Consider the following 17880-nt stretch of genomic DNA (forward strand, 5'->3'; position numbering starts at 1 on the left):
TTATCTCAGATGTTTCTCATGAAATTCTCCTTTAGGAGAATAACAATAGAAGCAAATTGTTGACAGTGAGGATACAGAGCTGTAAAACTAACGTGGACAGCATAATGTAGTTAATTTAATATGAAATACAATACAATTGTAATATTGAATATAAATACTACTAAATAATACTATTATTTTCTAGCAATAGTTTGATGAGAAATAATTGAGTCCATCTTTAAATATCTGTTGACGTAAGGTTTTAGCATCTTGGCAAAACTGAGTACATCTTGTTTATACATAAATCTGATTATTAAGTGGGACCCTGTTGCATTACTTTCTGAACCTCTTGAGTAGATATGTGTGAGACTAGGGTTTTTTTCTGTAGGAAATTCTTTTCTCAATAGGAAAGTCTTATGCCCTACATTTATTTTGATTGGGCTTTTAATGCTAATAGGCAGCTGTTTTATTGCTCAGTGGATATAAAATAAAGACACCAAGGTTTAAGAACATGGCTTGGTTTTTCTCTCATTCGGGAGGACTGAGGTTGGGCAAAGGGGTCTGGATCATAATTCGTATTTAAGGTGTTCAGTTCTGAGCTTTATGCAGGCCAGTCAAGTTCTTCCACTCCAGACTCGGTAACCATTTCTTTATGGCTCTCGCTGTATCATGGGACTGAAAGGGCCCCTGTTTTGTCTTCACTGGAATTAAAGAGTCTAGCCAAAACCCATTAATTAGAGGGCCAAGCATTGTATTAAAGATATCTTATTTATGTCAGTGCTCCTCTCCCTCATTCTCAGTAATTTCTGTTATCTCCTCTGTAATTTCTCTATATTAATTTTCTGTCCGTTGTTTGTGTTTGTGTTCCTCTCTCATGTCTTTTCTCCCTTCTTTTTTTTTCTCTGCAGCTTCTCTGGAGAGTTCACCATAACTTGAGCATTCCTGGAGATCCTCCGTTCCTTGTCCATCTTCTCAGACATCCACAGCACACACCAGACTCTGCAGTCTTCCTTCAGTCCAGTTCTCTTAAAACTCTCCTAAAGCAGATCTAGACCCTCCCTCTGACAGTCATAAAAATGGATCCAACTGCTCTTCAGTAGCTCTTTACAGCATATCAGATCCAAACTCTAAGAATCGCCTGGACTGCCAATGTTCTCTGTTGGACAATGTGAAAGACCTGCTTGCTGAATTATCTTGTTTGTTGTATGTAATCCTTTCTTCTATCTAGATAGATGGCTATATAGCTAATATAGCTAATTTGTCTGTCTGTCTATCGATCTATTTTAGCTAGCTAGCTAGCTAATTAGCTATCTTTATATCTAACTTGATTATATAGCTATCTGTAATTGAAATATACATTTATAGCTAGCTATGTAGCTTATTAGCTATCTGGATAGGTAATCAATATGTCTAGCTGGCTTTCTAGCTATCTCTTCACCTGTTAACATTCTAACGGAAAAGCAACATGTGGACTCCACCCTTTGCACGTCTGAATATTGCTCGTCTTATCCTCTCTCTTGTGTCTGCTGTCTCTTAGTATTATGTAAACTGTCTGGTCGGCTTGCCTGGTTAGTTGTCTCTTTGTCTTTTTATGTCCTCAAGCTTGAATTCCCTCGCCATCCATCAAAAGCAAGATCCTGCTATTACGTATCCCGTAGACTGAACTGCACTGTGACTGTGACCAGGTCTCTTAAAAAGACAAGCCCACCCTTCCACAGGGAGCTGCGTTCCACCCCAAATCCTTCTTTCATCGCTGGACCAAATGCATTATACTCTCATCTCTTGATCCGGAGCCAATCTTAGGGTTTGACTCATGGTGGAATTCAATTAGAAGGCAGGATGAAGCAACTGGGCTCAGAGCTGTGAAACTGCAAAGAATCAGAAATGGGAAAACAATTCTTTTTTTTTGGTTATGAAAGCAGTAGAAAGAAAAATAGATATTATATCCTGCCATTGGGAAAGACAAGGAAAGGAAGGGAATGTACTTTTAGGTGTGTAATGGCATTATTAAAAAAAATTTATAAATCAGACAGAGCATTATTTTACAGAAAAGATGTGAGATGCCTGTCACTAGGAGCCTTGAACTTCCCATTCATTGCATCTTTTTGAAAAGAGATCCTCACAAAGGCATCACTGTTAATATGACATGGCCATTCACTGTTACTTTTTTAACTTGGAAGCACATGGAAGTACTGAATCAAAAGAACTGTGTCTTTGTACCCTTTGATCATTGTCACCTTTGTATCAATCTTCCATTACTTACAATAGCCTCAGGCATCAACAAGGCTTCTCACCACAAAGAGACTTACCACAATTGTAGCATGACTCTTCAATATTGCACACCTTCCACAAAGGCGCCAACGCAATCGCCAATAAAGGTCCATGACAACGCAGACCCGCCATTGATTAACCAGAGTGGCTCCAGTTGTTTTGAGGGCTACAGTAATCGGTTACATGCTGCTGATCATGGCATACAGCCATGCCTGTGATGGAAGGTTTGCCTTACAAGATGCTTTAGTTTGCAATGAGATCCAAAAATTGAGTGGTATCGATTAGACCACATAGACTCATATTGGCTCTTGTCATGCTCACAGGATGGAGTCAATACTGGGAATCTGGGGAAAAGCATGTTCCAATTAAAAACTAGCTACCATTTCATGCCTTTGTTGGGCCTTGGTGTTTTATATAGCTCAGAGAGGGCTCAATGCCAGGGGCTTTTGAAAACTGAGGAAACTTTTGAAGGGCTGAGAGGGTGAAAACCGAAATTGTCATTGGTTTTATAGCTGCTAAACTAGAATAGATCTCACTATATCGAGAATTTGTGGTCCTTTAGAGATAAGTTTTTAAAAGGAAAACTCATTTTTGCTCAAAATGGTTTTGTTTTGGACAGATAGGATGAGACATAGTAGGAAGTGACAAACAATACACAAGCAACTCTAAATCAGCTATAAAAGACACTGAAGTAGACTTCTTTTCATTTGGATTAGATTATTTGATGGCAAAATGTTCACCCACAAGCGGTTTGTTTTTTATTTGAACTTTATGAGACCATCTCATGGCACATTAACCGCAGAGATCAAGTCAATTCAAATTTTTTCAGCAAAAACTCAACAACAGCATACTGTCGATTCAGACTCTTAGTTTGCCTTAGGGTGTTTTTGTTATTTTCTAACAAAAGTGCATGGGAATTATATTAAATTTTTTTAAAGATAACATTTTATAGCATATTCTAGGGCTGTACAAAATAATATAATTGTGTTTAATGATCACATTAAAAGTTATACATAGTACTTATATAAGAAACATATATATAATATATATAATGTTCTTTGATGCACGTCAAGATCAAATAACAATGACTCAGTCATCCTCTTGAGAGTCTTCAAATAAAAAAATACTGACAATGGAAAACAAAAAGGCAAACACTAATGATCCTTTTTGATCTTCAAAGATGGTAGACCTTGAAAAAACGTACAAGGATAATTAATAAATTAACATTCCCTTGTCAGCTCCTTTATTTGTGAGATTTGCCATTAGATCCACAAAGATTCCCAACACTTTTTTCAGGAATAGAATATAGATTTCGCACCTCTCTGGCAGTGTAGTTCCATCGGACAATATAAAAACGTGTTAGATTGGCATTCTAACTCTAGAAAGCTGTACCTTTGACTGTGGAGCTCCGTTTAGTGGATTATTAATGTCCACACATGTACTGATGTTGTTCATGTTGGTTCTCTTATCAGCTCTGAACTAGACTGAAGAGCTGGACGCCACACCTGCACACAAATCAAGTGAATGTTTGCCTCAACGACTGCACAATGTACTCATGGATATACTGAGGTTATTTTCTGGCATACACTATATTGTTGCTAATTTGATGTGTTCATGCACACATTTACACCACCACAGCGATATAAATGCATAATGCTGTACACATTAATCTAAGTAATGTCTGATAACATTATTTACACCCATAATACACAATGAACAACAATTTTTGACACTATGCGAGCATGTTTTTATTATTGTGGTTATTCATTTCTGCTGTTCTGGATTCGGAAGACATGCATACAAAACTCTCAGACCCCATTTATTTTCTTCTATCTTCATATAGTGTGCCTAATCATTAATATTCATGGATATGTTAATATTCTAATAAACATATTAATATAACAAGCCCATTCTTTGTGTTTTATTGAACCCAAGAACAATCTGAATCAGATGCTTATTATGGCTATTCATTAGGTGATCATGCGCAAAGGGTCTTTATTTAACTGGTTCTATTTCTTTTTAATTATAAGAGATGAGGAGAGTGGATGATAAACAGGATGTAGTTCTTTTAAAGGATTTAAAAGAGAAGTGCAACCAATAAAAGGGATGTCTTTTGTGTTCTGTGGCTGGTTTCACCGGCACATTAATCTAGATTGATATTGACTGCTCTATGTCTTACACATATACAAGGCAGCGTTGAGAATGCCATCACACACAAACACACACACACACTTTGTTCTCTTGCTGACAGTAAAGATTCAGGGTACCTGGTGGGTGAGAGTGAGAGATGAACAGATGGAGAGATATGACAGCACATCACTCTACCTCAATCCCTCTTTACTCTCAAGTGACTCTACCTGAGACATTCTCAGCATTTTATAGCTGTTTCTTTCAGCCCATCTCTCTTTCTATCTCTTCCGTGCTCTTTTTCCTTGTATTCTTGACTGCAATTGCACTTGCTCGGTCCTCTCGTATCTATTTCTGAGCTGTTTCCATATCTATTTAAAATCCTTCTCTCTGCTCCCTCATACTTGCATGCACCTTCCCTCAACTGTGCTGTCTCTGTCACGACAGTATTGCAGTCTCCGTGTATCTACATTGCCTTGCGAAAGTATTCAAAGTATTTTTGTTTCACATTTAATATGTTGCTGCCTTATGATAAACTTCTTTAAATTACTTTTTTCCCACATCAATCTACACTCCATACACCATACTGACAAAGCAAAAACAGAATTCATATATATTATGAAGTCACAATTTCGTAAATTTATTAAAAATAAAAAACTGAAATACAGTACATTGCATAAGTATTCATACCCTTTACTAAATATTTAGCTGAAGCACCTTTAAAGTCTCAAGTCTTTTTTGTTTGACGCAACAAGCTTTGCTCATCAGCATTTGCCAATTATCTGCCATTCTTCTCCTCTCTTCACCTCTCAAGCTCTGTCAGGTTGGATGGGAGCAGATGCATATTTTCAGGTTTCTCCAGAAATATTTGACTGGGTTCAAGCCCAGGCTCTGGCTGGGCCACTCAAAAACCTTCACAGGGTGGTCTATAAGCCACTCTTACTGTGTGTTTAGGGTCATTGTCCTGTTGGAAGATGAACCTTCTGCCCAGTCTGACATTCAAAATGCTCTGGACTGGGTTTTCATCAAGACTATCTCTACATTTTGTCACACTGAGTGTTCCTTCTCTGACGAGTCCCTCAGTCCCTGCCGCTGAAAAACAGCCCCACAGCATGAGGCTGCTATCAGCACACTTTACTTTTGGGATGGTACACTACAGGTGATGAGCAGAGCTGGTTTACTTCAAACATGATGCTTAGAACTGATTTTAATCTGACCAGAGAATCTTGTTTCTCAGAGTCTGAGGGTCCTTTAGATGCTTTTTTGTAAATTCCAAGCGTGTTTTCATTAACTGAAGAGAGGATCGAGTTTGGCCACACCACGATAATGACTGGATTGGCAGAGTGTTTGAGTGATGTTTGTCCTTGGTCGCCATGATTTTGCTAAATAAGACATGTTCCTGGATCAAAATCTTTTGTTGATCCTGGATCAACATTACTGTCCAAAAATACAGACTTAACCCAATCCCTACCCCTAAACCTAACCCTAACCATAATTTATTCCTAAAATCAGAGAGAAATGATAGGTGTATAACAAGGGTGAAGAAGCTTCTAACCCTGACAGTAAGCCTAAAACTAACATTTCTTGAAAACTTATCCCTCAATTCTGATTGATTGATTGGAATTTTGTTCCAGGATCAACAAGGATTTTGGTACAGGAACATGTTGTACTTGGTGAAATCACGTTCACCTTTGTCCTTCTGTAGATTTCACAACTAGAGTGACCATCAGGTTCTTGGTCACCACACTAACCAAAGCCCTTCTGCATCAGTTGCTCAGTCGCTCTGTTCATCATCACAGTTGTAAACACTACTGCTTTCTTCTTTCATGAGGGGGTTTGGTGCCACAGTATCTTTGTTTCCAGGCAGAACATTAAAGAACGCAACACACACATCTCCCAGAAATCCTGTAGAATTCAACTAATCCGATGACGACTTGGACACTCATGAAGTGTTTCCACCTTTGTGTCCCATATGCATCAGACGTTTAGCCAATGGTCCGTGGGCGTAACGTCTGAGGCTGAGATTACTTTAATGAAGCAGATTTTTTTTTCTGAACTCTTCCACAGATGTGTGGCTTGACACAAAACTGTTTCTGAGCTCTACAGGCAGTTCTTTTGACCTCAGTGCATGGTTTTTGCTCTGATATGCATTATCAGCTGTTAGACCTTTTATTAAGGCATATATTTGTCTTTCCAAATCATGCCCATTCAGTAGAATTTGCCACAGGTTAACTTCACTTTATATATAGTAACATTTATAAGTAATATGAATGCTCCTGAGCTATATTTCAACTGTCCCTGATAAGAGTATGAATATTTATGCAATGGAATAATTTTTTTTTAATACATTTGCAAAGATGTTAAAAAAAAGTTTTTTTGCTTTACAATTATGGTGTATAGAGTGTAGATTATTGGGGGGGGGGTAATTTAAAGCAGTTTAACATAAGACAGCAACAAAACTAAACGTGAAACAAATGAAGGGGTATGAATACATTTGCAAGGCATTGCATAAATACATACTTAAATATGTGTCACCCTCACTCTCTCTCCAGCACAATTCTGCAGCACATACAAGCGATATATGTAAGTATGGGCCTTCTGGGTAGCTACATACCAACATTGCCCCAGGCAACAGCACACATAATCATAAACTGCTGCCGTTAATGATGGCCCATTACTAGAATGGACAAAAAGGCTTTTTTCACACTGCACATAACTCCTTATTTATTTATTTATTTTTTTCAAATCTTACCTTTTAGATGGACTGTACGTGCTGCTCTTTTGCTAGTGACGAAATTAGACTTTTTGTACAGCGGTATATACAAATTTCCAGAAATAATATAAAAATGTTTTTGAAAAAAGAAACATTTCTTATCATTATCCATGTTGAAAACAGTTGTGCTGCTTAATTTTTTTTTTAATGCCTGTCTTTGTAGATATATACTTATATATAATATATTAAACCTAAAATATATATATATATATATATATATATATATATATATATATATATATATATATATATATATATATATATATATAACATAAATAGCTTATAAAGAATATCATGCATATAATATATTTTAAAGAAGTTTGCTATGTCCTGACAGCAGGAAAGGGTTCATTTTATAGATCCAATACAATGCATATCTAACATACACACAAATGAAGGGCTGATCCTGTACAACATTCTCATCATGGCAAAAACTCACACTCATACACACACACACACACACACACACACACAAACAATGCATTCAATGAGCCTATGACAGAGCTGGGCTAATGTCTGACCATGTTTTCCAATCATCCACCTGGCTCATCACCCTCTCTCTCTCTCTCACACACTCACACACACACTCACACACTCACACACAGACACACACTCACACACACTCATACACACTCACACACACTCATACACACTCACACAGACACACACACACACACACACTCACACACACTCACACACACACACACACAATGCATTCAATGAGCCTATGACAGAGCTGGGCAAAACAGTCACTATGCGATCAATGTGTAAATTCACTTTTGGTAGTCTGTATGTGTCTTCTCAGACATAAAGCAGGCTATGTGAGTGTGTTTTTGTACCGAGAGAGTCCCGAGCCGAGGGGATGTCTGATGGTATCTCAGCCCTTGTCAGAACGACACGGTGGGCAGCCAAACACTTTCTCCAGGCTTCAGGCAGCGGTGCAGATGGAAGACTACAGTGATCCTGTTCATTAAAGCTTTGCACTGGTCATTAAATGATGTCCTGTTCGCCTTCCTGACCCATTCACTCTCTTTGCATTCTCATTCTTTTCGGTGTCTCTCGCTCTTTCACATTTCATCCCTTTTACACTCCCTTGACTAACATGTAACAGCAACTGCAATGCTTTCATGCTGACATTGTGTCTCTATCATTCACACACACACACACACACACACACAAACACACACACACACACGCACCAAAACAAACACCAAGACTTATTGAACAGTTGCACAAAAGGGCACAATACAGACTCTCAGCACATGGCATGACCGCAGCCAGACAATGACTTCAGTTTGACGGATATATATTTATTTTTTGGAAAAACCATACTTGACTGAGGAAGTTGTCCTTCAGTGGTTTTGCTAGCAGCTGCTGCATGAAATGTATGTTCAATTCTATTTTTAAATGTTGATATTAAATGTAATTTTGTCTTTTTCAAAGACGTGAACAGGAGAAGACATAGTAGTGCTTAATTTGTGTTGGGTTTTAGAAGAGTTTTTGTAATGGATTACCATTGTGTTGAAGAGTGGAGCTTTTCTTTCTAATAATTGATTGCTAGTAAGAGTGTTTGTTGAGCTCAGTGAGAATGAACAAGAAAATGCTTGTGCATTTACTTCTCTCTTTTTTTTTGTACTTTTAGTGCTGTATATGTAAGCAAAAAAAATTAAAAGTAGCAGTTAGTCTGCTAATTCATAGTTTTCATTCACCCGGAGGGTCTCTGCAGCACAGGCCTGTCAATTTTCGTGAATATTTTGATCACATCTCAAAAGGAGAATAACAAAGATATGTAAACAAACTGCAAGTTTGCATCTACTGTACTGTATATACAGCACATGTTACAGTATTTTAGTCAATTGAAGCAGTGGGACATTCTACAATGTTTTTTTCCTGAAAAAGGCCAAAAAAATGCATTTCTGACATAATGGATAGGTCATGAACATATTCTTGTTGCTAACTAAGCTTGTTGTCTCAACACCCACAGTTGTGCTTCATGGTGCAGCGTTCCTAATCAACACCCCGTCATCATCATGTTTTACAACTTTGTCAGTTAACGATTTTCTTTTGCAATCATGAGTGATTTTCTGCTGGAGATTCCTCTATGAGGACACATGTGAGTCATCGGGTTCTGCTCGGAAATGCTGGGAATTGTGTGTGTGTGTGTGTGTGTGTGTGGGAATGTTAGGAACAGGTGTTCTGGAGCAAAGATCTGGTGTGTCGTCACTGGCACACCCTGCCTCTTTCTCTCCTATATCTTGAGACAAGTTTGTGCAGTTGTGACCTTTCTGGCTGATTACCAATCATAAACACAAGAAATAGCTTGTTTTTCCCACACTTGAATCCAATAGTGTGCGGAAATCAAAGTGCCTTCACTGCTTGGGAGTTCAACCACTAAAACAAAAGCACTTAACATAGTTTCCTTACTCTTTTCCCATATCAGGTTAATTGGAAACAAACATCAAACATCTAAGGTATAATACTTAAAACCGAACCATAAATGCTAAATGTGCTAAAAAATAAAAGTCATGATATTTATACATGAACCATTTGTTGGGTGATGGTGAGACCCAAACTGCAGTGTGGATACTGTATGTAACTGATAAATCATGAATGCAATTACCATCAGTTTTAATCAATGTACAGGTAATGTGACTTCTGTGAAAACAAGTATTAATTATTTAAATTTTAAAAAAGAATCTTACTGACCCCAAACTTTTCAATGGATCAGACTGGATCTAACATAATCCAAAGTGACCTAAGAGGAAAAGGAAAGGACATTTGAGAGATTGAGCAAGGTATTAAGTTTTGATTAAAATTACAATGCCAAACCATTTTTTTCCTTTTGAATAACATGCATTAATCATTGGCGATAAGATCAGGAACATGTGTTAAGAAATGAAATAGGAGCATAGGGATTCATGTCAGTGCTCATTGTGTAGCTATTTGTGTCTCATATTGTAAGCGGATGATGACTGAATGAACTGCACACACTCTTAGCACCATTTTGTTTGCATGTACTGTTTGCATTGTTCTTGTTTTACAAGCCTGGTTTAAATTGAAAGGAGGTATGTTACTTATTTTTAGCACATAATTGTGCATTCTTGCTCATGAAGGTAAGGTGTGTGTTTCTGTGATGCCTTATTGAATACAAAAAGTGTTAAAACAGTTGTTAGATTTACAATGTAGGCTAAGTGACTAACTTTTAACACAGTTACTTATTGTTTGTTTTATTTTCGTTTATTTGCACGACATGACATTTTTTGCATTCTCTTTAAACCTGCATTTATGTATTTTCTGCCCATCTGCTGTTTTGTGAATGACATTTCTTTCATTCTTAATAAAAACCAACATGCATCTCACATCAATTTGAAACGTGTTTGTACTTGAGGATGCGTTTTTGTCCAGGAACACCCTTTTGGAAAGGAAGCCATTCTGGCTGGTCTGGAGTGGGACTCTTGAGATTGATGATGGTGTGTTTGGATGTGTCAGATTGTTAATGCTTATGACAGCTAGTACATGTGTGGGCCGGATGCCATGCCCATTTTAGTTACGTGTCTGTGTTTAGAGAGAGAGAGCAGGATGATGATCTTGTCCTGGGGGCCAGCTGGAAGCAGTCTCAGCCCCAGGCTCAGCTTTGCCCCGTGGGTATCGGGCCTGGCACAGTGTTGTTCTGCGCCAGCTGGGACTAGGAATGACAGAATGGGCAGTTGTCTGCTGCTGCAACATTATGTTAGCAAATAGCAAGTTGTAAAACAACATTGATTGGGTTGTTTGATAGCTTAGAGGTTTAGTTCACCCAAACATGAAAATTCTGTCATTAATTACTCACCCTCATATTGTTCCAAACCCATAAGTCCTTCATTCATCATCTACATGCTATGTCAGAAAGCTGGCTCCTGCGTCAAGTTCCCGTTCTCTGGGAACAGAGGTTAAGACAGCAACCAGAGACGTTTTGTTACTGGAGTATCTGAAGCACCAGTTGTAAAGGCTCTGTCCTCTTCTGGATGGGGAACAGCAGCTAATTTGCAATTAATGAGATACATATACATTTATTCATTTAGCTGACGCTTTATCCAAAGCAACTTACAATTGCTATATATGTCAGAGGTCGCACGCCACTGGAGCAACTAGGGGTTAAGTGTCTTGCTCAGGGACACATTGGTGTCTCACAGTGGATTTGAACCCGGGTCTCTCACACCAAAGGCAAGTGTCTTATCCACTGCGCCAACACCACCCTCACCTGAGACACACGAAAACAACTTGTTTTTGGTCCCACCCAAAAAGGGTAATTTTTCCATGCTATAATAAATGATCTGTGGGGTATTTTGAGCTGAATCTTCACAGATACATTCTGTGGAGCTTGTAAAAAGGGGCATAATAGGTCCCCTTTAAGTTGCTTAAATGTTGATCTCACACAAAGCTATTGAGCACATACCTATATGAATGTTGTCATTCATACAGTTTTATTTTTCAATGATTGTGTCACTCCAATTTATAGTTTTCACTTTCACGTCACATCCTTTTAGGAAAGCCAGCCTTGAAGGCAAAACAAAGCTTTCCTCTGCTACCTGCCAGCTGTTTTTGTTGGTACTGAGTACTAGTGGTTTAAGACAGTGATATTAAAACACTACATTCAGTGTACATCTTATTGATGATTCATTCTGTACAGAACCTGTATGCAAGCTGTGCCAAGAATATGGATGAAACACACTAAATTGTATGTTCCTGTGGAAAACCACTATAAGAAAAATGCTTATACTGTGGCTTACTGCATTAAGACAGGACAAAATTCAATATGCATGGGAATGAATCATATGAACACACCACAAAAAAGGTTTCACGTTTTCCTATAGAAAACAATATGCTTAACACATAGTGTTCATATTTTGGGCTCATCTGCTTTTCTGTATATAGAGTGCATCATCAATAAGCTTTACATTGAATTTGATCTTAATTCTGATGTGTGCATCCATTGGACATGCTATTATCCCATGAGGCCATGGGATATGTTTTGTGAACGGCAGTGCAAGCGCCACAACAGATGCTGGTATAAAAAAATGACATATGTTGTATATACAGATTGCATTCATAGAACATACGTTTTTAAGTAATGACTGTCTTTATGAGTAATTGAATTGTTCATTTAACTGGTTCAGTCAGAACCACTGATACATTCAGGAACAAAACAAGTGAATGGGCCATTTAATAATTTACTCAAATAAATTCCTTCAAAATGCTCATTCATTAAGGAACGAAACTACACTACTGTGTCTTGCTGCAGAAACGCATAGTGATGAGAGGATCTGATTATCATTATATTGGATTAATTATATCCGATTCCTGAATAATCCATCACTCACGCAGTTAACGGTTCTGGATTTGTTTGGAACTATTTTCACAGACCAAGTATTTGGAAATGTTGTGTCTGCTGAAATGTAAGTTACCCAATATGAATTGTTTATTCAACTTCTGTTCGAAAGCAAACATCGCACTTGCAATCATGTTGTTTTTCTGAATATCACCACGCAATATCAGCATTTAAAAAAATCTAGCAAAAAGTAAGACATTGCAACCTCAGTTGGATGTGTTCTGACAGCTCATTCTGTCTGGATTTTAATCTGCATTGAATGCAGAAACAGAAAGGGTGTGATGTGTTGTGGGATTTCCAAACTTCTCCACCCACATCTTCCTGCATTCTTTATAGGTCAGCCATATTGCATTCTCTGCTTCTCCCTTTGTCTTCCCTTTTCTGTTTCTTTTTTCTTTCCCGTTCCATTTCTAATCTATATAAGACCCTCTTATCTCCTTGCAGGCTACTGATGTGTTCAGAAGGGTCTGTACCTCCCTTCCTAATGGGAGTGAAGGCACGCATTGTCGGCTATTATATCGCCCTGCCTTGTCATAATTACTGCTGCCTCTGCCTCTAAGTGCCTGAGATCGTAGCAGTTTGTCGGGCTCACAATGATTAATTACACACAAAACTGATTGCTCTGGTTCCCTTCTGGGCTGGTAGGTCAGACACCATGTGATGGGTGCATCTTATTTAATGAACGGAAGGAAGCATGTCTTTTTCCTTTCGATATGTGGATGTTTTCGTGGTTAGAATTGTCCAGAGTTATTTAGGTATGAAAAGGTGATTGATTTCCAATGCATTCCTTTTGTCAAATGTTTGGTAAAATTTACGGTTTGGTTTAAAAGTCTAAGAGCAAAATTAATTATTAAACCTGGAAATGTGCATGAAGTTTTATATATTTTCAACAAAGAAACATTATGATGGAAAATGTACAAGAAATGCAGAGCATTAAGAACTATTTTCCAGTTCACTTATTAAGCAAATTTGGGAAATTTCATGTGAATTCTTTGTACAGACAAGTGTTCTTGCTTGCACTAAATATCGAAATACTCCTAAGATCATTCTGAAATCATGCTAATAAATTAAAATAAAATGATAATAAAATAATCCTCAGGTTTAACCCAAACTTCTGGAGCTCATGCATTTGCTGTCATTAAAGCAAACTGACAATAAACCAAATACTAAGGCATTCAGAATGATTATTTTTTTTCCCCATTAAAAAAAATGTTCTCAAATGTGTTTCATTAAATTATAAAAAAATACAAAATTAAAGCATCAAGATTTTCGACCCCCCTGTACCTTCTTGCAGCCGATATACAAGGACTCGTCAGATTCTCTCCATTCTTCTTCTATGACACTCGTGTGAGATTTTGAGGAACTTGTAAAGTCCGTCTGACTCAGTCACACTGGGGAACAGCTCTAATTTCTATTTGATGGTCCTCAAACACTTTTATATTCTTCCTTCCTCTGAGGCTGGAACAAACGACGTTTCACATTTTATTCCCATCAGCCCTCTGGGTTTGGGTTCATAACAGAAGGGAGCTGAATGTCAGATTCGACAGTCCTCAAACTGTGAAAAAACAATCCGGACCTGGAGCTATGCTTTTCTTTCCTGCTCATTCAAAAAGGTTGAGCTCAATATATCATGGACGCGACCGTTTGCTGACCTGCGTCTTCACAGTCAGGAGCTGTCATACTTATGAAGAATTTCCTCAGTGCTCCTGAGCAAACCTGTCACTAACAGCATATATATTTCCCAGATTAGAAAAAAACAAAAAAAAAACTGTTGCTTTTCTCACTCATGTTGCAACAGTGGCAGTCTGCGTATACATGCTGTCTATTCCTACAGTGCCTACTGGGCCTGATGCTGAGAAATCATGCCTAGTGTGTGTTTTTATCACATCTATAAGTCAGTGTTTAAGCAAACTGTACCATGCCCTCTGAGACACACAGTGTTTACAAAGCACAGCTAAAAGGTCAGAAATGAGAAATGAGAAATACCTGAGGTTGCAAAGGCAAAGCAGCTGGAACATGTATGTTCTTTGTGTGTGCAGTATGCATTGTTAGACACTGTCCAGAAACCCAGCCCTAGACTGTTTTATTAATAAAAGTTACACGTCCAACAAAGAGCAAAGGAAACAACAGATTCCAAAACACTCCCATACTCCATTGTTTTTAGCTAAGTGCTTTTAGCAAGCACAGCGGCCTTATGTAAGTTTAATGGTTTTAGCAGATGTCTGTGTTTATGGCAGTGTATTAATGTAAAGAGCAGATAGTCTTGTCAGCATGCCCACAGTCCGATCTCTTTTCAATTGAATTTTACAGCGACAAACAAGAGCTATTAACCCTTCACATGACTCATCAAAGTGTTATTAACACACATACATGTGTACTCACAATGCAACCTTAACTGGTTTTCCACTGTGAAAAAGAAGTTTCAGCAACCTCCAAATACTGAAATCTCTAGTAATAAATGTTAATCACACACATTCCTTTGAGCTTCTCTGTTTACTATATTCAATGCACTGTATGTATGTTGTTTTGATCATTGTTTATATGAATAAAAGCCTAAATTAAATCTGTTCATCATATAAAGCGATCAAGTTAACTTGGGGGAAACTGTTCAGTTCATATTGATTTAAGACGCCTTTATGACCTTTTTGGATCGGCAAAATTTAGGTTGTATGGATTTTCAGTGGAGTTTGTGTCGCAAAGATGAACAAAAGTCTTATTAATTAAGAGTAAGTGATGACAGAATTTTCATCTTTGGATGAACTATCCCTTTATGTCTTTTTAAGGCAAACTGAAAGGAAAACAAACTGATGATGTTTACGAAGGTTTTCATTATTTCACTGCTTTAAACAGGTGTGCTCACGTTAAGCATTTGAACTGTTAAAAGCTGAGATTAATGCAGAGGTAAGGCTGAAGTTATGTTTGGTCTGTGGTGATGTACAACACGGAGGACACGTTGAAGAGTGCTGTGTCTGGATCTGTTGGACACAGTCCCTGCTGTTTGTGTTCACAGGCGACATGACGAAGCATGCATAATTAACCCCTGTTGTCAGGTCTGATGAGTTGTCTTACATGTCCACACTTGTCAGTTTTGGCTTTTTTATGTGTGTCATATTGTTTCTCAATCACAGGGAACTTCTCTGTTTGTCTTTTGTTAACTGTCAAATTATATGACTCCATACAGCCCTGAGATGACATCTATATAGAATTTTTTTTAAAGTTCCATGAGAAATTCAAGTTTGATGTGAAATACTGTTCATAACTTTGTGGACTGCAGGATACCTTTATTTTATCATATTTCAAATATATTTCAAAATATATTGTAAAAAGTAATTTTATTCACCCTAAACAAAATAAATGTCTTTACTGTCGATTTTGATCAATTTAGTGTCCTTGCTCAATTAATTAATTTCTTATTTTTAAAAACGTCATGTTAATCTTGAGTACCATACTATTGCACTTTACGAAACTGACGAACCTTGAAGGAGTGTATTTGGCACAGAAATACCCTGTAACACATCCAACTAATTTTTTTTTTTTACTTTGGCCATGTTTAACATGGGTATCCAACTCTTTAGCACTGTAAATAATACATGAAATAGCTTCAGAACTCCCCTTTAATGAATACTGAATTAACACATGAACGCCCACATTTAAATTAATTTCTGCATAACCCTTCTTTACCATATTATACACTATCAGCTAATATTCAACTATAACCTTACAACAAATGTATTCAACACAACTATATTTGAAGTACATTTGGATTTAAATCAGTATGACAGAAAGTCTAGATAAAACTGCTCTACAACATCAGCCTTAAAAAATGGACACATACAAATAATTCTGTGGGTGTCTCTTTAAGAGGAAGAATCACTCTGAGATGGAAGATTTTATGACATTCCAATCATCTCAATTTTAAACTGGGTGTACTAAACCATAAGGAATCTAAAAATTCCCAAATATAAACTCACATATTTTTCCTGACAGAACTAGGTAGTGTGCAGGAAGGGGTGAGCCAAAAGTGTGTGCGTGTATCAGTGTGTGTGAATGCATAAACAGGAAGATCTAAGGGTTCCCTCACTGACAGGGCATCCATCCAGATAACTTTTCCTGTTCTGTGGCTGGGAACCCTGATGACTGGGAGAGAAAACTAAAGAAAGTTCAAAGGGGGTGAAGAAAGCCTGCTCAGATCTCAGCCTGAGGAGGTAATGCATTAACATTCTCACTGCAGGTCATCAAAGACAGTGTAAATGTGTGTGTGTGTGTGTGTGTGTGTGTGTGTGTGTGTGTGTGTGTGTGTGTGTGTGTGTGTGTGTGTGTGTGTGTGTGTGTGTGTGTGGGCACAGTGTGCTAAAATCATTCAAATGTTTCATTCTTTGGCCCAGAGAAATCACAGGTTTAACATGACATGAATTTTATTTGCAGCATTTTAAGTTCAACTTGATGGGAATGCATGAGGAAAAAAAAATTTCTTCTTCTGTGACTGCTCACCAAGTCTTTCACAATTGTAATCATCTTTTAGAGTTTTTGAAGTTCACTTAAAGGTGAAGTGTGTACTTTTTGTTGATTTAAAAATATTTCCACCAGACCCTGCATAATATGCAGAGACAACTGTAAATAAACCATTAGTGGGTTGGTTTCCCTGAAAAGAAATAGTGTAGCTCTGGTGCTATGAAAATATTGTCCTGTTTGAGCATCTCAAAGGAATAGCTCACCCAAAATGTTTAATTCCGTCATTATTTGCCCGCCCTTCTGTCCGGTCCAGAGTTATTTATTTACCTAAGAGAAGAAATTACTTTTGGGGGGTTTTATATGCGTCATGTTTTGTGTAGCATTTGGATTTCTCAAAATGCTACACTAGTACAATCTTGTGCAGTTGTGCACAGAAAACCAACCGCCAACGTCAGGATTCGTTCTAAACAATAAATATATTTTAGGTTTGTATTATTCCCTCAGCAAACATGGAAGATGTTTGGGATAATTCAGTGATACTTGAAGCTGGTCAATGTTCTCTGACCTTATATGGACTGAACAGGCCATTTTTTCTCTTTCTGTTGTCCGAGAACAACACCAGAGTGAGTAAATAATGACTGAATTTTCATTTTTCATAGCAAAATTGATTCAGACAATAACTTGAGTTTGTTGCAAGACTATCTGTTTGACAAGCAGAATAAGCAGAAGCTTGAGAAAACCAATGTGAAAACAATCTTTCATTTCATCGTTTTAGTTAGGATCACTAGTGGTACACAAATTACACACTTCACTTAATAATAATTTCAAATGTTATGAGGCCATAAATCAGCATGCATTATAATTAAACACAATAAATAAATAAATAAAAAAGCAGTTTTGTGTATGATGT

The 17880-nt window shown here is 37.5% G+C and overlaps 1 protein-coding gene across 2 annotated transcripts in view; it reads left to right on the plus strand.

Annotated features, from left to right (window-relative positions):
* The window catches only part of LOC132104192 (sterile alpha motif domain-containing protein 12-like), a 98601-nt gene extending 97058 nt beyond the window's left edge, over positions 1-1543 (plus strand). For both annotated transcript variants that reach the window (XM_059509472.1, XM_059509471.1), the window contains exon 5: positions 888-1543. In XM_059509472.1, the coding sequence (XP_059365455.1) occupies positions 888-910 (23 nt within the window). In that variant the 3' untranslated portion in view covers positions 911-1543. The remainder of the gene's footprint in view (positions 1-887) is intronic.
* The last annotated feature ends 16337 nt before the right edge of the window (positions 1544-17880 follow it).

This window comes from Carassius carassius, chromosome 25 (assembly GCF_963082965.1).
Source record: "Carassius carassius chromosome 25, fCarCar2.1, whole genome shotgun sequence".
NCBI lineage: Eukaryota > Metazoa > Chordata > Actinopteri > Cypriniformes > Cyprinidae > Carassius > Carassius carassius.